The sequence below is a fragment of the Galeopterus variegatus genome, unplaced genomic scaffold (assembly GCF_000696425.1).
Source record: "Galeopterus variegatus unplaced genomic scaffold, G_variegatus-3.0.2 Scaffold606, whole genome shotgun sequence".
Classification (NCBI taxonomy): Eukaryota; Metazoa; Chordata; class Mammalia; order Dermoptera; family Cynocephalidae; genus Galeopterus; species Galeopterus variegatus.
In genome coordinates, this window is record NW_007726717.1 from 478,600 (window position 1) to 501,214 (window position 22,615).

General features: G+C 38.6%; 1 protein-coding gene across 1 annotated transcript in view; it reads left to right on the plus strand.

Annotated features, from left to right (window-relative positions):
• The first annotated feature begins 4,592 nt into the window (after positions 1-4,592).
• The window catches only part of LOC103588704 (coiled-coil domain-containing protein 80-like), a 61,364-nt gene continuing 43,341 nt past the window's right edge, over positions 4,593-22,615 (plus strand). The window contains exon 1 of the mRNA XM_008570480.1: positions 4,593-4,700. Coding sequence (XP_008568702.1) covers positions 4,593-4,700 — 108 coding nt within the window. The remainder of the gene's footprint in view (positions 4,701-22,615) is intronic.

Consider the following 22,615-nt stretch of genomic DNA (forward strand, 5'->3'; position numbering starts at 1 on the left):
ACACCCTGAGACATTCTAAGGCAGAGGTCAGGAAATATGACCCTGTTATGAGGGGGGATTTCATTGAGAATTCAAAGGGAAGGGAATGCCTTATTCTTCTGTTTCCAACACGGTAAGTGAAAGGGATTTCGGCTGGATGACAGATAGGGAAATGAAACCTATAATGAAAAACCCCATCATCAGAAATCCAACCACACCTTCCTAGCACTCATTTGAATTTTCTAAAACACCTTTTACAAAATAACCTACTAAGTATAAACATTATACTCATATCAGCCTACTGCACTAATCTGCCTGGGATTGGGATGCCCTTCAGCTGCACCAACCAGAGAAATAAGGGCATTCCAAATGTTAACCCAGGGACATGATTTGTGATTTGCAATAGGAAAAAATGTAGATAGGAAAGCTGAGCCTAGCCATCATTGGTTACATGCATGTCTGCACAAGCCTACTTAGCTTCAAAAGAAACCCTAGTCAACCAGGAGTAAAACTTGACAAAGGCCAGAGACAACCTTAACTTACGTCTGGCTTGGAGAGTGAACATAGATCAATTAATTTTAAATGATTGAAATCATACAAAACATATTCTCTGACTACAATGAAATCAAATTAGAAACCAATAACAAAAAATTTGGAAAATTCACAAATAGGTGGAAATTAAACAACACACTCCTAAATAACCAGTGGTTTAAAAACTACCAAAACTGACTTAAGAAGAAATAGAAAATCTGAATAGATCTATACCAAGTGAAGAGATTGAATGGGTAATTAAAAACCTCCCAACAAAGAAAAGCCCAAGACCATATGGCTTTATTGGTGATTTTTATCAAATATTTACAGAAGAATTAATTAATAGCAATTCTTCTCAAACTCTTTGAAAAATTAGAAGAAAAGCGAATACTTCCCAACTCATCCTATGAGGCCAGCATTACCCCAATACCAAAACCAGAAAAAGACATTATTAAAAAGAAAAAACTATAAAAGAATATCCCTCATGAATATAGATGCAAAAATTCTAAACAAAGTTTTAGTAACATGAATGCAATAATATGTAAAAGGGATCATACATCATGACCAAGCTGCATGTATCACAGAAGTGTAGTGCTGGCTTAATATTAGAAAATCAGTTAACATAATTAACCATATTAACAAACTAAAAAAGAAAAACAAACACTACTGAAATAATTGGATATCTTTACAGAAAACAAAATAAACAAAAAGAACTTTGATCCCTATCTCACACCATATAAAAAATTAACTCAAGATAGGTCATGGACCTAAATGTAGAACCAAAACTATAAAATTTCTGGATGAAGCATGCAAGAAAATGTTTGGTACCTTGAGTTAGGCAAAAATTTCTTTTAACCAACACCAAAAGCCCTCATAAAAGAAAAAAAAAAAAAAAGAGAGAAATTGGACTTCATAGAAATTAAAATTTTCTGCTCATCAAAAACAACATTAAGAGAATGAAAGGACAGGCCACAAGACTGAGATGAAATATTCACAAAATATATGTCTGAAAAAGGACTTGTATCTAGAATATATAAAGAATTCACAAATGTCAATAATATAAAAGCTAATTACCCGGTTTTTAAAATGGTGCAAAATATTTGAACAGATACACCTCTTCATCAGTGAAGATATTCAGATGGCAAGTAAGCACATTATAAGATGCTCTATATCCTTAGACATTAGAGAAATGCAAATTAAAATCCCAATGAGATAACACTAAACACCTATTAGAGTAGCTAAAATTAAGAAGTCTAACTATAGCAAGTTATTGATGAGGATGTGGAAGAACTGCTGGTGAGAATGTAGAAATAACACAGCTACTTTGGAAAACAGTTTGTCATTCTTAAAAAATTAAAAATATATATATTCAATGATCTAGCTACTTCTCTCTTAGATATTTATAAGGTAAATGAAAACCTATGTCCACATGAAGACTTGTACACAAAAACTCATAACAGCTTTATTTGTAGTAAACCTGGAAACAACCCAAATATATATCGACAGGTGAACAGACAAATTGTGGTATATCCATACAATGGAACACTACTTACACAGCAATAAAAAGGAATGAACTATTTATTCATGCAGAACATGGATGGATATTAAAATAATTATCCTGAGTGAAAGAAGACAGACAAAAAAGTACATACTGTATGATTCTATTTATATAAAATTCTAGAAAACTAATCTGTAGTGATAGAAAGCAATTCAGTAGCTTGCTGGTAACGGAGTAGAGGGGAATGTGGAGGACTGGAAGGACAAGAGTACTAAAGGGCCTGCTATGATCTGAATATTTATGTCCCCTCAAAATTTGTGTGTTGAAATCCTAACCTCCAAGGTGATGGTATTAGGAAGTGAGGACTTTTGGGAGGAGATTAGATCATGAGGGCTCTGCCCTTGGGATTAGTGCCCTTGTAAAATAGGCCAAAGGCAGCTGTTTTTCCCCTTCTGCCATGATGGGACACAGCTAGTAGGCACCATCTTTGAAGCAGAGAGTAGGCCCTCACCAGACTCCAAATCTGCTGGTGCCTTGATCTTGGATTTTCCAGCCTCCAGAATGGTGAGCAATAAATTTCTGTTGTTTATAAGCTACCCAGTTTACAGTATTTTGTTCTAGCAGCCCTAAAAGACTAAGACAGGGCCCAAGGAAACTTTTGGGGGTAATGTATATGTTTGCTCTCTTGATTATGGTGATGGTTTTATGGATATATAGCATATATCTCATATATACATATATACATGTGTATATATATATATATATATACACACACACACATATATATTCTCAAAATCTATCAAATTGCATACTTTAAATACGTATAGTTTTTTTGTATGTCAATTATACTTCAATAACAAAAATTTTTTTAAATAATAGAACTATGACTACAGATCTTTAAATACGTATAGTTTTTTTGTATGTCAATTATACTTCAATAACAAAAATTTTTTTAAATAATAGAACTATGACTACAGATTGAAATAAAAAAAATTTAGTGAGCCAAAAATGAAAGTTTTGGTGTTGTGGCTAAACTCCTATATTCCTCCCAATATTAATCAATAGTAAACAGGTATACTTACTAAAAATTTACCATGCACTAAGGCATAATTTTAAGTACTTTATGTATGTTAGCTTGTTTAGTACTTACAACATCCCTGTGAAATAGATAACCCTATTAGACCATTTTATAATGGAGGAAACAGACACACTTAACTAAGGACTCACTGCTAAAACTGGCAAAGTCAGGATTTAGATCCAGATTATCTGGCTCTAGATTATTCACTCTTGACTGCTACCCTACACTACCTCTTTGAAATGGTTGCTGAACTGAGCTTACTGTCTCGAAATAGAAATATTAGCACTAGGAGGAGACCTCCAAGAAGCCAGGGAGGAGGGCTGAATGAGGCACAGAAAGAGTCACCCAGAACCGAGTTCTGAGTGATAAACAGCCTACACCTGGCTGTGCACTTGTCCCGCGTGGGTCTACCTGACTCTGTGCATAATTCCTCACTCCTTGCGTTGAGTATTTCAGCCTAGACCTTGCCTTTTTCCCTCATTTGTGCAGGTTGATTTTGTTTCCACTCCAGGCCAACCACAATGCTCCAGACCCTTTATCAACTTTCACAAGAAATTCAACCACTAAATATCTCCAGACTTGTTTTCAGTTTTAGCGGAGATCTAGGGATTCATGAGAAAGTCCTATCTCCCAACGCATAGCACTTGTCAGCCCCTCTGTCTCGTGCAACTATCCGCTTCCCTAAGCCTCTCTTCCTTCCCCAGCCAGTCTCCCAGCACTGCTCACTGCAATGCTTGGTGCCCGCCTACCTTCCACTTTACTTCTCCACTTAAATCTAGGCTATGTTTTTCACTCTCCTCACAGCTATCAAAGCCATTTCTCTCTTAGGAAATTCTCACACCAGCTGCTAAGAAGAGAAATTTGCCTCCATATCTTGATAGGAGCTCTGGGTTGTCTTTCTAAGGCTGACCGGACAGCGTGTTGCTGTTGTGACCACATCTAAAAAGAATGTGTTAAGAGCAGGAGAGGACCTTCCTCGGAAGAACATCGGCCCTTGGATATTAAAACAAAGCCCAAAGTTCAGTGCAGCCCTCAGGTATCAGATCTAGATTTTTCAGACTGATATCAGATATCCACAGGCTAGAGGTTCGCCTGCATCAATCGGCATGATTTTGTTTGGGAGGGGATAAAAGGCTCGCACACTTCTCCCCTCCACACAGGCTTTGTACAACCGCCTCACTCTGGCTTGCAGAGCGTGTTTCAAATGTGAAGGCAGCATTGACACAGGGGCATTTATACCTCAGGATCTCTAGTCTCCAGAGGCAGGAAAAACAGAACTAGGATAATGTCTGCTTCCAATCTATATGGTCCCTGCCACCTCCTCTTTGTGATTGCATTTGGGAGAGTAAGCTGCAGAAAGGGAGGGACAGAAAGTGGATGGGGCTTCTCTCCAACAGTTCATGCAGTGTGAGGTAGGGAGCAGAGTAAACTCTGCTCAAGGAAGTGAAATCCCCATGTGGGATTAGTGATGCCTCTTCTCTGTTGTGTCTCTCCCACACTCCAGCGATGACTAAGCAGCTGATTCGTTGGTGGCACATCCGGAGGAACGATTCAGACTTGAGAGAGGAGGGGGAGGGTCCAGGTTACAATGTCCCCCTCCTACAAGAGCACAGGGTGTGTGTGTGTGTCTGTGTGTGTACTTGAATTTCTTGTGAAAGTTGGTGAAGGGTCTTGAGCATCGTGGCTGGCCTGGAGCAGAAGCAAAATCAACCTGCACATATGAGGGAAAGATGCAGCATCTAGGCTGAAATACTCTGTGCAAGCAGTGAAGTATTACACACAGAGTCAGGTAGGCCCTTGTAGGACACAAGTGCACAACCAGGTAGGGGTGGGGTCTGTAAACATATCTTTTGATGAGCAATCACATTGTTTTACAAAAGCCTGAATTAGTTGCCAACATGTGAAATAAAAACACACAACAGTGTGTTTTTACATAAAAAAAAAATCAGAATTCATGAATATCAGCTGATCTGACACCATCACCTGTATCACTTTGTCATTTTCTTAGCTGGCCTCCCTGCTTCCATGTTGCCTTCCTTATGTTTTCAACCCAGCAGCCAAAGGGATCCTTTTACACTGTAAATCAAATTATGCCACTCCACTGATCAAAGTCTTCCCATGATGTTCCATCCCACCCAGAGTAAAAGCCCGAGTTCCAGAAATGCTTGTAAGACCCTGCACGGTGGAGTACCCTGTTACCCCTCTTCCCCCCCTTCCCACCTTCCTCCTCCCCTTTCCACTTCCTCTCCCATTTCTTCTCTTCCTTCGCCTCCTCCTCCTCCTCCTCCTGCTAGCATAGAAGCTGGAGACAGATTATTCTCTGGCTTTATTTTTCTGTGTGTCTTTGGGTAGATTACTTACCTAGTCTGTGCCTCACTTTCTCAACTGCAGATGAGGCTAATAATCATATATTGCTCATAGGGTTGTCATGAGGACAAAATGAGATAATCTTTAAAAAACTCTTAAAACACTGCCTGACACATAGTAAGAACAATCCCATTGCTCCCCTGGTCCCTCCATGCTGGCTTCCTTAATTTTCTTCAAAAAAGACAGATTTGCTCCTGCCTCAGTGGCTTTGCAAGTGTTGCTTTCTCTGCCTGGCCCTGCTTTCACATGTAACCTCAAGATTTGTCCACCTCTTTCAAACCCTGCTTACTATTATTTGGGATGCATGATGAATATACTAATTATTCTGATGTGAACATCACATATTGCACACAGGTATTGGTATTCAATGCTGGATCACACAGATATGTATAATCAACTGTGTTCTGATAAAAAAAAATAAAGAAATTTTAAAAAAATAAAAATAAAAAACAGAAGTAAACCAAAAAATTTTTTAAAAAAAGCCAGCCAAGAAGAAATGAGGAGTGTTGATTGAATTCAGGAAAGAAATGGAAGAAAATGACAAAATTATCTCAAAATGAAGGCTCAATTTCAAGGCAGCTAAAGAAGAAATTCAAATAAAAATTTAACCAGGAGCATTGAAGAAGAACTAAAAAATAACTAAGAGAATTAAAATGTGGGATAATTTTTTTTCTAGAAAATTATGAGCATACCTTAAGTATAAACTGGACATGGACCAGCACTGTATGGTTCACGATTTGCCTTATTAACCCATTTTATTGCTCTAGGTATTTTCTGTCTGAGCCTCCAAGATCAGCTTGTCACCATCCCTGTCAGAAAACCTTTTTGCCACTTACTTCCATTTACTTCCTCCCCTAGTACAGGCTGAACTATCTTGTCTGGCCCTGTGGCCACCCAGGAAGCAGTAGATCCTAATTCCTTGGAATCGTTTCTAGGCCAAGCTGACACTTACCAAGCAGCAGATCATGCCACACGCCCGGCTCTCCAACAGGTCCGCTCCCTCTTCATCCTGTTCCTTCCCCTTGGATCTCCAGGCCCTCCTTTGACCCTTCTCTTCTCCTAAGAATCATCCTCCTCCTATTCTACTTTGCATGCCAGAGCTATTGCTTTCATTCATTCTTCAACAAAGATCCATTTTAAGCAACTAAGTACCTGGTATTGTTTTTTCCCCCAGAGAACTGTGAATAATTTTATGGGTTTTTTTCTTTATTTTCAGAGGGCTCTGAACAATTATAAGTGGAGTGTAACTACCTTAAATATCACCTGTTCAGAGACAATGAAAGGACGCGTGGGGCACTCTCCACATCCGCCCTTTGGTCCCGGGGAGGGGAGGCTGCAGAGAGGGGTTTCATCTTGGCAGTCTGGAAAATGGTTTAGAACTCCGCATCCACCCTGCCCTTGGCCGTGCCTCTTCTGGGCTCCATGGCACTGTGGGGCTACGTAGGGGGGCCTGTCCAAACAACAAGTGTGGTTTAAGTCTGAGAGGCCCAAGCTCACTGACGTGGATTCAGAAACATATAACCTGTCGAATGGGCTAAAATGAATATCATCTGACTAAAAAGTTTTCAAAATATGAAAACCTCAGGGTGGGAAAGAGGAACAAAAACATAGGGAAATAACAAAATCTCAAAGCATACATGTAGATTTTATTTGATGTCGTTTGAATTAGAACTGGAGGAAGAATGTAGAGGACAGTTATTGGCTTTTTCCTCAGACACTTTTCTCTTTTTTTTTAGGGATTTAAGGAACTCAGATTTTAACTAATTTTTTTTCTTTTCAAGAAGCCCGTCGAATGCAGTCCTCATCTAATCACTCTGCCCCTTCAAATGAGATCATTGTTTTCCTAACACGGTTGGGGGTGGAAAAGAGTTCTGTGAATTTGTTCCAGAATAGATAGTGACAATTTCACTGAGACTTGCTCTTTGATTATACAAAGCTCTCCTTTCTGAAATGCAAACAACTTCACCCTTCTGCCATCCCTCCTGCCTTCTCTCCTCCCCCTAAACTAGAAGCAGGGTCTGTTACACAGTGGGGAGAAGTGGAGTGGACTCCATTTCACACCCAAAGGGGACCCTGACGAGCCTTGGAATGACCCTGTTCAGGAGGATCACTGTCATAGCCTGCTATCTCTGGCTTGTGGCAGAAAAGAGGAAGGAGCCCAAAATACTGCTAGGGAGAAGGATAAATTGAGAGGCCAAACAGAACATTCATGAATTTTTTTTAATTAAAATTGATGTTTACACAAATGTTGACTCTGTAAATACAAATTCTAGAGAAATTCTAATTTCTACATTTTCACAATTGAAGGCCATGTTAGTACTCATTCTTGTAGTTATGCAATAAACCACTTCCCCTGGTTTCCCATTCAACCCTAATACTACTGCAGCCTGCGAGATTGCACTACTTGAGTTTTGACTTTCGAAATTACTTAGGTTCATAAATATGAAATAAGCTGCCTTTTAAAATCCAAAAGTGGATGTCTCTCAGGCTGTCACCCACATTGAGAATAGCAGGATTTTGGGGGCATTTCTGTGTATGTCCCCATTCCCTTCAGATTTCATCATCGGCCACATGCACATCCTTGCCCGCTTCGACTGTCCCACTGCCCCAGGATGAAGCCTGGGGCTGCTAGTCACATCTGTGGCGTGTTGTATAGAACAGTGGTTAACACCACACTGGTGGCAAACTGTCTGAGATCACATCCTGGCTCTGTTGCTTCGTAGCAGTGACCTTGCACAAATCACTAAATCTCTTTGTTCTGTATTTGCCTCATTTTTAATATACGGGATAAATTAAATTAGCACTTTTTTCATTAAAATATTGTAAGGAATAAAACAAATTTAGATGTATAAAGTGCCTAGAAAAGTGCCTGATAATGCTGTGTAAATGTTAGGTACTGTTAATTTTCAGTCCTCGTGTTTGCATTATTTCTCTGTGAGCACCTGCAGGGTTGTCCCTCTCTCTGATAATTTAATCCCTCACCGTGCTTTCAATTTCATATAAATCTCCTTTCCTGTGCAACCATTGCCTGTACTATGCACTTAACATATAGCATATTCTATCTTATTGTGTTATGTCTTTTTCCTTATGTACCTTTTATCTGCTTCAATTAGACTGACATTCTTAAGGAAAATAATGCTCTTTTACACATTTTTGTATCTTCTGTGTCTTGTAAGGTTCTTTGCACCCAACACGTGCTAAAGTAAATTTTTGTTATTGGGACTAATGAAGACAGCAACGATGCAGAATTTGGAAAGACAAGCATGGCAAGAAAAAATAGAGACTCTATTTTGGATATGTTGGCTCATATTCTAACACTGAAGAATCCAGACAATTCATGCAAGCAGGAAGGCAGAATTTTCACCTTTTCTGGGTTGGTGAGCCTGGGACGAGTACAGTTTCCTTCGTTGACACAGTGTGGGTTTTATTTCAAATGTTATTTCTACAAACCACATAGGATTATGCTCAAATTTGTCTAGGGAAAAGATACTGACATCCTTTAGCCAATACAGTTTTGATTCCTTCTTAGCACTTCTCCCACAATAGTTTGCAGTCCCTCTGCAGAAATCTCTGCAGGGCTTTGGCATGCGGGTTGCTCAGTGCTTCGTCACTATTATCTAGAAGGCAGGGATGCTGTCTAGACCAGTGTGACTGGTGTTCCTGGTGGGATTCTGGTAGCAAGATGGATGCACAAAGGCAAGCGCAGGGAGATGTGCATAAGGGCAGCTTCAGGTCTCTACTGCTCAGTGGGAAGAGCCTGTCTAGTCTGGCCTAGTTTAGAGGATCTGGGTTTGTCCTGGGAAGAGTTTGCTCTAGGTCTGAATGCAGTGCTTGGAAAACAAATGCCTAATTAATGTCTGTTGAATGAAGAAATGAGTGAGTGAGTGGCCTTAAGAAATTCAGGTTTGGTTCTAGACCCTCAATTCTGAAAGGTGTGAAAAAGATTAGGTTGTCTGTGTGTCTGTCCCCAGTGGCTCAAGCCATACCTTGGATTCTGAGATTGAGAATAAAATGGTGTCATGAATTTATACCATTTTTCTACCCAAGGCTCTAAGCCTTACACAATCCTCTAATCCATTCTTAAAAGTTATCTAAGACACAACTGGGATCATGTTATAGGCACCTCTACAATGGCTTTTTGCTGCACTCAGAAAAAGTCCAAAGCCTTAGCACAGCATGCAAAGTTCTCCATGTTCTTCCCTCTGTCTTTTCCTCCAATCTTGTCTCTTATCACTCCTCCATTCAATATTTAAAATTCCATTTCGTGTGCTCTGACGTGGAAGGATTTGTTGTTCTCCATTGTGCCTCCTTGCTTCTGTATAAATGCTTCCTCTTCCAGGAATGTCCACCAGCCTTTTCTCCTTGGCTAATCTCTACTGATTCTCCAAGGATTAGCTGACGAGTTCCCTCCTATGTGGCGTTTTCTCTGGTCCCCTCCTAGGCAGAGTTAGATGAGCTCTTCTCTGAATTCTCCCAGCAGCCTTTGCCAATCTCTGTTGTTACACACTTGGCTGTCCCTCTAGACTGTGACTAATTGAGGACAAATATTCCATCATACCATAGAGCACAGTTCTGGTAGGTAGCCATTGTTGTTCATAAATATAATTATGAATTGTAATACAGTATAATGGTTGTATTACACATGTTAAAGTTAATTGAGCTTGAGTTTGCATCATAGAACCTCCATTTTCTGCATGGTGCCAGTTTTGTAACCTAAGCCTTAATTTCTTCATCTGTAAAATGGGAATAATCATCATACCTATTTCAAATGGAACAATGCCTGTAAATGTCTTAGCATCGTGCTTTAAACACAGGCTGTATTCACTGTTGTAGTAGCGGGCCCACATGGAGATAGAATTTGCTTTTGTTTTCTCTGCTTCAGCAAGAAAGGGGCTAGAATGCCACTTTGAACTCACCAAAGCCAATGTTCCTTAGGTTCCTTTGGTTGAGATGAGGCATAATCCTTGAAATCATTGTAGGTGGCTACCTTTAGAAAGGAAATGCCTCATTGGGGAAAAAGTGATGGAATAAGACTCTGTGCTTTAAAGCCTAAACCCTGGGTTAGAAGGAGGAAAAGGAGGTTTTGGTCTGGGTCACTGCATTGCCAATGGCTGAGCCAAACCTGCCTCTGTGCTCCAGGTCTGACTTGCAGCTAATGTGGAATATGCCTATAAAAGGGAAAAAACTAATGTAAAAAGGCTTGAACTGAGAACTGGCCCTGCAACTGAATGCTGGGCCCAGGTCTCATAGCCAGCTTCCTCTTGGCTCTCAGTGCTCAGTGCCTTACCAACCACGGTTAGTGCAGCAAAGAAGAATGGTGCTGGACTGGAATCCACTTCCCAGCCTGAAATAAAATAGAGAGTCCAGGGTCTTGAACTGGTTCTCAATACCTGCAGGTAGAAAACGGAGCTTGTTGATCAATTCTCTGAGTTGAGCTGGGTCTTATTAGTAGCACAAGGAAACTTTGGGAGGGGTTAGGGGACATCCACAATATATTGTCATTAGTTGTTGAATGGATGGATGCTGTAAGGTAGAGCAGATTTCAAGTTTTCTGGTAATTTGCAAATGGAATGAATGCACCACAGAGGTGCACAAGATAGTCCACTGATGCATGGGAAGAAAATATAAGTTCTACGTGTATTTGTTTTTAAAATATATATTCAGCAAGAGAAATAGCTCTTTTCTAATATTTATTGTACAGATTGACATGGGTTTCCTGACTGCACCTGACTGTCAAATGGTCATATGTCACAGACACGTGAGGTATTAAGGGGAGGGTAGAACCTCACACCATGGGGACTTAACAGAGGCACCTTCACTGCTTGCTTGCTTTCAGAGAGTTGTAGTGAATTGTGACTTATGTGTGCTTGGCTAAGTGTGTTTATAGTATATAGCATTTGGTTTAACCTAGACTAGTCTCACAAAATGGACAGGTGGTGTAAAAAAAGATTTCTACAAAACAACGCAAAACAAAACCCCCACATCTTGAAGATAATACTAACAATGCAAACATAAGGAAACAATAAAACATGCCAAAACTAGCACTTTTCTTACTTTCAGTATAGATTCTTTGTCAGCCACAAAATGAGGCAAGACAATGATGAATTAAGCAGATCTGATGATATGCTAACATAGGAGATTTTTTAAAAAACTAAAACTAAATTCCATGTCTTCTTTCAAGGTAACTCGAGTTTTTTAATAATGAATGAGAAGATAATTGCTTTTCAAAAGAAATCCATACTCTGAGAAAGACTTTATGAAAATGATGCTTTCATTAATACATGATTTTGTTGCTGAAAAAGATTTAATGTTATCAAGTATTACTCTTTCTCTGTGTACCTAAAAACAACTTGAAAATAGAATTTTCTGAACCATTTAAAAAATCTTTCAAAAATATTCAATGTGGTTTTGACCCACTTGCTTAAAATACATAAAAATATAACACCTTGCAACTCACTTGCAAGAATAATTGACATCAGTACAGATGTTAATTTGCTAGTTATTTTTATTAAAAGACTTTGCATAATTCATGGTGTTTACTCAAAATCTGGCAGCAGGGAAGAGTGGACAGAGGTGTCCTTCCACCTCTTTGTCCTTTTACTATTAGATTTAAAAAATCTTTCAAAAATATTCAATGTGGTTTTGACCCACTTGCTTAAAATACGTAAAAATATAACACCTTGCAACTCACTTGCAAGAATAATTGACATCAGTACAGATGTTAATTTACTAGTTATTTTTATTAAAAGACTTTGCATAATTCATGGTGTTTACTCAAAGTCTGGCAGCAGGGAAGAGTGGACAGAGGTGTCCTTCCACCTCTTTGTCCTTTTACTATTAGACACCTTTCAACAAGAAAAACCAGAGTCCATCTGAGTCCAGTTGGACAATCATTTTGCCTCTGTATCTGGTAATTTTTTTCTTTCCTTTTCTCCATACTATGCACATGACCACAACTGGCCATACTGTTTGTTCTCAAACAGAAAGTTTTGACCACAACTGTGTGATTATATATTTTTTTTCCCTCTGTGGCTCCAAGTTGCTAGGAAATTTGCCTTCAGAATAAAGAACCAGCCAGCATTCAGTTAAAACTGAACACAGACTCAATGACTCAGATTTTACAATTTCCTGTGAGTTAATCAATTAAATTAAATATATTGACTAAAATTTTATTTAATAAAAGAAAATCAGAATTGTAGCATATTCAAAATCACACATACATACTCTTTAAGAAATGAGAAATTACATTTATATATTCCACGATGTCTTTTATTTAATAGAGTAATAGGGGCTAACCTACTAGGTAATCTAGAAACTACCACAATTGCTAGATAAAATGCTTCTTGCCTACCTTTTCTCAGGAGAATCATGCCTATAGGTTGCAGCTGTGATGGATGCCAGACCTTCCAACTATAGATGATCCTGAAAATTGCTCCAGTTCTCTCCAGTCTTCTCCCAAGCCTAGCACTTCATCCCAGCAGGGTGCTGGGGAAGAGAGAATAAAATACATCAGTTAGAATTAGGTTCACCTGAGAATAACATGGACCACTACATCTCTCCTGCACTTCCCCCTCCACACTCACACAAAGTACCTTTTTTAAAAAGTGTCATTCTCTCACACATAAAATAATTTCAGAATTATTAAGTCCAGGAATGACGGCAATCCCACAGTCATCAGGGAAAGGGGCTTTCTCTGAGGTTCTGTCCCATCATGCTTAAGGTTTTCCTTGTTTTTATGATTCGAAATGGCTGCTGAAGCTCCAACTATCACATCGGCAGGATGGAGGAAGGGCAAAGGAGGGCTTTTTTCAATCTCTAAGGAGAATTCCTGAAATGTCACACAATACTTCCACTTACATATCATGGGTCAAAATTAATCATATAGTTACCCCTAGCTGAAAGGGAGATAGGGCATATATATTTTTTGCTACATCCAAATCTAAAATATTACTAAAGGAGAAGGGGACAATGAAATTGGGAGGTCACTGTCAGTCTCTGTCATACCTCTCTTTCCTTCCTTTAATTATTTCATATTTTATGAAAACAGAAAAGCCGATCTCAACTACATAAGGGGCAACCTTTTGTACTATGGAATCTAATTCCTTTTGTTCTGCTTCCCAAAGCATTTTGACTTGTTGGCCCAGAAACAAAACCCCAGAAGGCTAGACTTTCATGAGAGTGGTTTCTCAAGGCAACTCAAATCTTTGCTCCTATCCAACTCTTTTGTTTATTAATGGTTCCGTTCCCTGATTTTGTTATCAATAGCCACAGAAACTAGATAATCTCAAATACATTCACAATTTGTACTCAGAAGGCTGGAATTCTAAGCAGTGCTACTCAAGGTATTATTCAGAAACTAGTGCTGGTCTTAAGACTGTGACAAAGACAGATAATAAGAGTGAGTGTTTAGAAACTCCTGTGGCAATTTGATGTTTCTGCGACTTCCAAGCATTCCTGGCCATTCATTTTTATTGTATTCTACAGAAGTATTCGTTGGCAACCAAACGTACATTAAAAACAAAACTAGAACTTCACCATATACAATTTAAGAAGCACTGACTCAAAGAACTCAAAATCATCTAGTTCATCCCTTTTCATTTTAGACTTGAGAATACTGAAACCCAGAGAGATGAAGTTAGAAAATATAGGACTAGACTGTGAACCCAGGTGTCCCAATTTCTGTTCCAATGCACTTTTTCAATGACTCTCAATCCTGAAACTAAAATTACAATTTGTGATCTGGGTTAAAGTAACCATGTCTACCATCTTTCTTTTTCCTCCCTCCCGCAGCTTGTGCTGGGGCAAGGGGTGCATTTTAATGCTCAGGAATATCTCCACCAGTGGGGGATTCCAACGTATCTTGAAAAGAAGATAAAGAAATGCCCATATTGTGGCCGCCTGGGTCCCTGTGTTTTCTCTTCTGCCAAGTAAGATGGAGAGGCATCAGGGCTGGGCTTATTCATACATGGTGTGGGTAAGTCCCTGAGTTCAGGAGCCCTGCCTGCCTGGGAATATATGTCCCGTTAGTCTTTTGCCAGGAATCCCAAGTTCCCATTACTAGAGCATTGGAAAGCACCTCTTTGCCCATTACCAGTAATGCAGAATACAGTTTGGCACATTTGTCCTTTTCCTTGGAAATTTGAGGTCTTCTTTCCCTATCCAAGGTGAGGAAGAGATGGAGAGATCATAAAGATTTCTAAGCATGCTTAGCCTGTCCTCATGTGTTTCCTTCATTAGTGGTTTGTACACAACACTTTTGATGGGGCTGACTGATTGAAGAAAACATACAGTGTCCTGTGCATGGTTGTTGCAAGATGCTTCCTAAAACTTACTTTTAGTTACTGAAATAGAGGAGTTAACATTAACTTACATGTTTGTATAAAATTTGTTTATACCTTTCAACTGGCCCTCTCGGATTTTCTGCTTTGTTCCTCATCAATTGAAGGTGTCAGTATTGTTCCCCTGGTGCTGTCCTTGTGGTTTTGTTTTATCTATTCTCCTTCACTCATTCTGATTCATATGTTCCATGTCAGAATAAGAAGAGTAGAGCCATGAAAGAGAGCCGGAGGCACTGGAGGCACATGGAGAGCGACAGTGGATATAGGGAGTATAGGATGTCATATGATATTATTTGTGTATTTTTTTTATTTTTTATTTTTTTTATTTTTACAGTTTTATAATGTATTTATTTATTTTTTGAAATCATTTTCTTCATTCATTATATTGTGCTCACTGGGTATATCTTGTCAAAATATGAAGTGTGAGCTTCCTCCGGTTAAACCAGCTGGCATTATAAGGTACCTACTTAGATCAGAAAGAGGCAGTCAAGAGCTATTATGATGGGAATTTCCAGTGAGAGAAAGGGGCAGGAGGAGTGTACAGGTGGGCAGTGAGGCTGGAGGTAGGCCAGAGCTCTACCAAGACCAGAACCAGACAACTAAAGGGGAATGACATCAAACCTGATGACCAATGAATGACAGTTAACACCAAGGTGCACCACCTCCTGAGGGGTCTGGATGAGCTTTAGAGACATATGCAAGGGCCTCTTCTCTTGCCTTGTGGTTGCTGATGTCTCTGGAGCTGGGAACTTTGTAGAACCAACCTAGAGCCTGGAAGTATGTGTGTGGTTATAGGGGCCCATCAAAGAAAAGACTACTTTTCCATCTTCAGAGAGGAAACTTCTGTTTCTACTTAAATTGATGCAATTATTTGAAAAACTCTATTTAGAAGGTGCATTTTAAAGTTTTTTTTTAGAGCTGACATTTCAATGTCCTAAACTCCTTTAGAAGATGCTTCTTTCAAGGGGTCCTTGCTGTAAAAGTGCCTGGCAACAAATCTGAAGACCATGAAGACACTAAAAAGGAGATATGAGATAATATTGCTTCGACAGTCCTTTTTTTGAAAAAAAAATTACGTTCACATAAATATTTTGCACTGCAAGAATAACCACAGGATCAGGAATTCTACAAAAGATTCTGTGTGATGTCAGCTTTGGATAGCATTTTGAGAGTAATGATTCCATCCAAGGCTGATTAAAGAGTGCTAATCTGCCTGTTCACATAAATATTTTGCACTGCAAGAATAACCACAGGATCAGGAATTCTACAAAAGATTCTGTGTGATGTCAGTTTTGGATAGCATTTTGAGAGTAATGATTCCATCCAAGGCTGATTAAAGAGTGCTAATCTGCCACGTTTTTTAAAAGCTTTCTTTAAATCCATATCACAATGATAAGAACATGTTGTAAGTACCCAGCAGGGGTCATGGGAATGGTATTAGAACAAAAAAAGCTTTGGCTTTAAGGTCTTCTGTTTTTATTCAATGCATTTTGTGAATGACTAATAACTTCTGCTTACCAGTAGTTTATAAATTGAGGTCTGCCCCAAAACAAAGAAAAATCCATCATGACTATAGCTACAGTAAATAACAAAGATGCAAATTATATGGAGGGTAGTAAAGAAAAATTAAGATAAACTTGTAAATACAAATCAACTGGACTCTCACTTAGAAATCATGCTTAATCATGCTACCTTTCAAAGAAAGTAGTTTCAGATTTGACTCCCCAAATGTAAATTGAGGTAGAGAAGTCAAAAAAATATATTGCTAACATGACAAAAAGAAAGAAAACACTCTTAATAAATAATAACAATAACCAGACACTAAATGTTAAACTCTCGCTTTTGCATGCTTGTGTTAACCAAACACAACATTTCAAGCCCAGTGATTTGACCACCAACCAAAGTGTGAAAACATTATGAAAGAATACTTAGAAAAATACAAAGTTAAAGTTTCCCCTTTTAACTTTAGGCACAAAGAATGTTGTTAAATCAGAAGAAAAATACCTTTTGCCAAATTTCACATGAAGAAAAAGAAGAAAATTTGGATAATTCAAAAATAAATTAAATTTTTCATTTGAATTTTAATAGATTTTAAAATAAAACATACTCAAAAGTAGGAAATGTCTTCATTTTAAAAATAGAAGAGATAATAACACCAACCTCATTAGGCTATTCACCTAAATAAAGTCCTGACATGACGAGTTTGCTCAGCATGTGTTTGTTTCTTCTCTGCAAAGGGAATCATCAAAATGTAACTATGAATATTCTTCTGGATCACTTAGCACAAAATAAATTGAGACAGGAATTTAATTATGTTTACTCTTAGATAAAAACAGTTCTTCCATTTAGAGGAAACAGTAAACTACAGCATGAGGTAGAGAAATCTTTGAAATATTATCCCTCCCTCCCAAGAGTGCATCCCTTCTACACTAATATAGCAATTCTATTGGACTTGGCAATAGTGGCTAACACCCTATCCACTATTTTGTTACTCTGGTGTCTGTAATTAATGGAGACAAATATTTGAACTGAGGTAACTCTTAAAATTTTCTTTAATTTTATAGAATTATAAAGCAATTAGGGGTTAAACAACAACAACAACAACAACAAGAGAAAGAACTAATGGTGTAATGAAAAATCACATGCTACCTATAATCATTGAGGTTTGGGTTTCAGTTCTAGCTACACACATAAGCACTGTGTGCCCTAGAGACTACACTTCCTTGACTATGAAATGAAGATGATACCTGCTGAGTGATTAAAATAATGTATATAGTATACTCAGACCACAGCTTGGCTCATAGTATTCACTCATTCATTCATTCAACAAATGTTTGATGAGTTTTTACACTATGGATGACCATGTGCTAGGCACTGGAAATACAACAGTGAAAAAAATACACATGATTTCTGCTTTCATGAAGTTTAACAGTATGGCAGAGGAGGCACACATTAATAATGACACAAATAATAGTTTAATAAGTAAAAGCTAATTCTGTCTAAAATTCCCTTTCTCTTCTCCTTATTTATAATAGTGAGAAAACCTGTTCTTTCCACTTCCATTTATGAGAATTAAGTGAAGTAATAAATCAGAATCCACTTTGTAAATTCTAAAGCTCTCTACAATATCTATTGTTATAATTGTAACAAAAATTTATCAAGCATGTGTTATTTGCAAGGCCCTAGGGAAAGTAGAAAGATTAACTAAACATAGGTTCTGCCTGTCCCTGTTGGAGAAAGGTAGGACAACTGGGCACTGTGAGCTGTAATTCCAGGCAGAAGGTACTAATAAGTGCTTTGAGAGAAGGATAGGGAAAGTGATCGGCTATTTGGAAGAAACAGTTGGGAGGGCTGGGGAAGATTTTATGGAGTAGATGCACTTGAACTGGGTCTAGACAATCGGGGCATTTGGACTTGAGATCATGGAACAGAAAAAGCAAAAGCACAGAAGTGGGAGAACTAGGGGCAACCATTGAACAGCGTGTAGTGCATTTTGGTTAGATTGAGAAAAGCATTAGCGGCAGCAGTCAGCGATACGGATTTGGACAAGTAGTTTGGGATCAGAGCATAGAGGACTTTGCATGCTGAGCTAAAGCGTGTGATCTGTAATTTCGACAGCTATGAGCCATTAAAGGAAATTGAGCAAGACAAGAACACAACTAAGCTGTGAGTCAGGAAGAGTAATCTACAACTGTGTGTAGGATGATTGTTATGGCTATTAATATACAGTTTTGCTGAAGAGTTTAGAGAGAGATTTTTGCTTTGTACTTTGGCCCTCTAGAAATCCAGGATCCAGAAGCCGTTAAGAGTGCCTATCTAGAGTGGTCTAGGGAACTTCAAGCATTTTTATGTTTGGTGGTACTGAGACATGTAGAAAATAAATTTCCTTCTCTGAATAATATGGTACTTATAAAATGACTATGTGAGCATATTTCTTTGATGAAAATAAAGCACTCTTTATAACTATTCTTGCCTTAGCACAGGTCACATTATCTATGATCTCATATTATAGAAACAGACAAGAGAGACACCAGGAGGTAAAAACAATTGCTCTAAAAACTGAGCAGCTATTACCATCCTAAAAGGTAGATACCAGACCCTCTGCCTGTTTCACACCCACTCAGGTTTGTGACTTCAGCATTCAGTAATGGCTAATCCAAGCAGCTTCATGAAGTACCCTGCTCCTGAAGCTCCCATGGGCTGCGTGCACAGAACAAGCTGACCCTGACCCTCTCCCCACCCACAAGCACCTCCAAGCCAAAACAGCTGTGGGAGACAAGTGGCAGCTGGTCGACCAATCAACAAGCAGCTGACGGGTGACAGGCTCTATTTGTGACTCTACAGAGATGGTGGAGAAAGCCAAGTTGCCCTGCCCAGCTGAGTCCAGAACCTCTTGACTGAAAGAGAATAACAGATGTTCATTAAAAAAATAAAATAAAATAAACCAACTACAAACCCCAAACATAATTTTACTACACAAATCCATGACAGTGAATATTTGGAGAATGAAAGTTTTTGCCAGCTCTCACAGGGTGTCTGGATGACAAACAGAGAGAAGGGTCTACATACTTCTAATCTCCATCACATTTCCATGATGAACTCCAGAGAGCATGACACACTGTCTTGGTATGTCCCGCAGAGCAGCTCTCAGAGCTTGCACTGCATTTGCTTGAAGCCAGGGGCAAACATGGGAATGGGCTACCTATTCCCAAGGCAAGGAGAACTAATTAGGTAAGAGCAAGATGGGTAGCTGAAGACTTTGTCCTATCACCTCACGTAAAAGTCATCCCATTATATAAACACATCTGGCATGAATTTACCAACATAGAGGAAAATGACACTAAGCCACCCAGATAAGCTTTTAAAGAATTCAGAGTCCAGGATTTAAAACTCTTTATCCAAATAAGCAAGCAGCTCCTTGGGTTGGGCCCTCGGGGATGAACGGATTATGCAATAAAGGGAGGCAGCCAGAGGTTAAGCCCTTTCTCCCAGCGATGAGCAAGTGAGTGGAGAACTCCCGCAGAGGAGGTGGTCCTCAGGGCCTCCTGTCATTCAACAGTTTTACCTTGCTGCCTTGGCCCAAAGGTCAGCGTGTTTAGGGCCAAGATCTGAGGTCAGGAGTTCCATAAAGGGCAAAGAAGGTGCCAGAATGAACTTGAAAGGCTATTTGGTGTCTAGGGCTGGCCTCTGGGCTCCTGTCTATATTTGTGGCTCTGTCTTAGCTGAAACTGCCTCCAAAGCCTTCCTTGCTCAATTATGAGAAGACCTAAATCTCCACCTCAGTACCAGGACTTCCTGACCACCCAACTCTCTCCCCGGACATTACTCTGTGATGAGGAAAGAACAAAATCAACTTCTGGTAAACTGGAGGTTGAACGTGTCCAAGGGTACTTTTTCTTGGTAATTCACTGTTAAGGTGGAGCCTTGGGATAGGGTGAGATTTACTTTAAGAACCCTAGATGATACCTCTGTGAACCTTGAGAGTAGAATTTAACTCAGATAGGCCCTCAGAATGATGTGGTAAGCCCCCAAATGCTGGAAGTAGGTCAAGAGGCCAGGAAAGGGTTCATAAAGCAAAGGTCATAGGTAGAGCTGGGGCAGATCTAATTCAGGAGTAAATACCTGAGTCTAGGTATGTTGAATCCCCTAAAAATACAATCTATAGTCACCCATAATTTCATTCAATGACCAAAATCCCATGGGATGCTTTCTAATTTGCATGAATTGTTTTTGATCTAATCAATTAATGGAACTATGTTAGATTTCTACAGGTGGCTTCTGATGCAAGAGGCTTAGACTTTTTCCCCTTCGGTTCACATACACCTGCTATTTCTGCTGTGGATTTGTGCAAGGTGGGAAAGTTTATATAATTTCTTAAAAATTATCAGTACAATGCATTTCATTTTATATGTTTGTTTTCAGATTGTTTTAAGGCGCTCTCTTTAAAAGTACAGAATGTTCTGGTTACTCAACAAAAATTTAATTCCGAGAGAAGACCATTAAAATTAACCCATCTCAACAGGTATTAAATATCATAAAAAATAGTTTAAAGTTTGTTTGAAACCTTATCTTGAAATCTGAGAGAAAAATATGAAAAATTATTTTATATCTAACAAATTGAGTTGTAATTACAAATGTGCACTAAATTCTTAGGATGAGTCACTCAACTGTTGATTTGGGGAAGAGTAAAATTTTCCCAAGAAAATTGCATGATAACATGACTTTGTACCCATTGCTCCACAGTTGGACTTTTACAGCACAGTTCCAAAAAGGATCACATTATTAGGCCTATTCAGTGGCTTGTCAATGGCTTCATTGATTTCTTGACTGACATTTTAATTTATTAATAACCAAATAAGTGATAACATGACTTTGTACCCATTGCTCCACAGTTGGACTTTTACAGCACAGTTCCAAAAAGGATCACATTTTTAGGCCTATTCAATGGCTTGTCAATGGCTTCATTGATTTCTTGACTGACATTTTAATTTATTAATAACCAAATAATTGTCACTTGAAGTACCACTCATTTTTTCATTCTTGTTGATTTTCTCTTCTGCCAGGTCCATTTGTTAATATCTTTGCATGTGATTTTCGTTCTTGATCATTTCTTATTTGATTGATGGGTGAAAGTTGTTAGATGGAGAAGAATGTTTGAATTTTTAAGTGGACAGTTCATTAGTAAATATTTTTTATTATGATGACACTTGCTTCTTCTACCTTGTGCCTGTGGATGATAATTCTGATAACAGGTATTTCATTTTTTCCCCCTCAAAATGAAGCCAGGACAATTATTGCATTAATTCATACACAGTAATTAGAGTAACCATAGACTCCCGATATCTTCAAGTTTTAACACTCCTGGTTTAGCCACTCACCTAATGCTTAAATTCTCTTCTAAGGAACCCATATTTTAACATCTTCTCTACCAGGGAGCTTACTGCCTCCCAAGGCATCTCTCTCCATCTTTGAACAGCTCTGATATTTATAACATTTTCCTTATAGTAAGCTGAAATGTTCGGTAGCACTTGCGCAAGTGAAAGAACAGCTGAAAAGATACAGGAAAACTCAGTGGGGAAAAGGAAGGAAAAAAATTAACTGGTTTTTTGTCCCCCCACCCCCCATAGAAGTAAGTTGAATTTGAATAGTTTGGTGAAAATTTAACTGGCTCTGTTGCAGTTGAAAACACAGGAGAGAAACTGATTCTTTAAAACACCAGTCAGATTGTCAAGCTCTGAATACCTATAGAACAAATAATTTCATTTTTTATTTTTTATTTATTTATTTATTTTTTGTCTTTTGTGTGACCAGTAAGGGAATCTCAACCCTTGGCTTGGTGTCACTCGCACCACGCTCAGCCAGTGAGCGCACCGGCCATCACTATATAGGATCCAAACCCACGGCGAGAGTGCCGCCGTGCTCCCACTGCTGCACTCTCCCGAGTGCGCCACGGGGTCAGCCCAGAACAAATAATTTCAAATATCTCCCCCAATACTTGTGTTGTATCAATAAACTGGCTGGATATTATTCACTTGCACCTAATAAAATATTTGTTCTCAAAAAATGTCTTTAAATAAGCTCCAGATTTAAAATATTGTTTTATGTTGTATTTCTATCTATAATCACTTACTCATACAAAAATCTTGATAATTTAGACATACTAGCTCACCATGAATAGGTGTACATGTGTAATGTTTTAATGGCCATCTATTTTGAGCCTCCATTAGATTAAAATACAATTAAAGCCACAGTCTCTTAAAAATAGTCATTTTGTTCTTAAAGATAAAATTAAAACCAGAATCTTATTTCTGCTTTTTTTTTTTT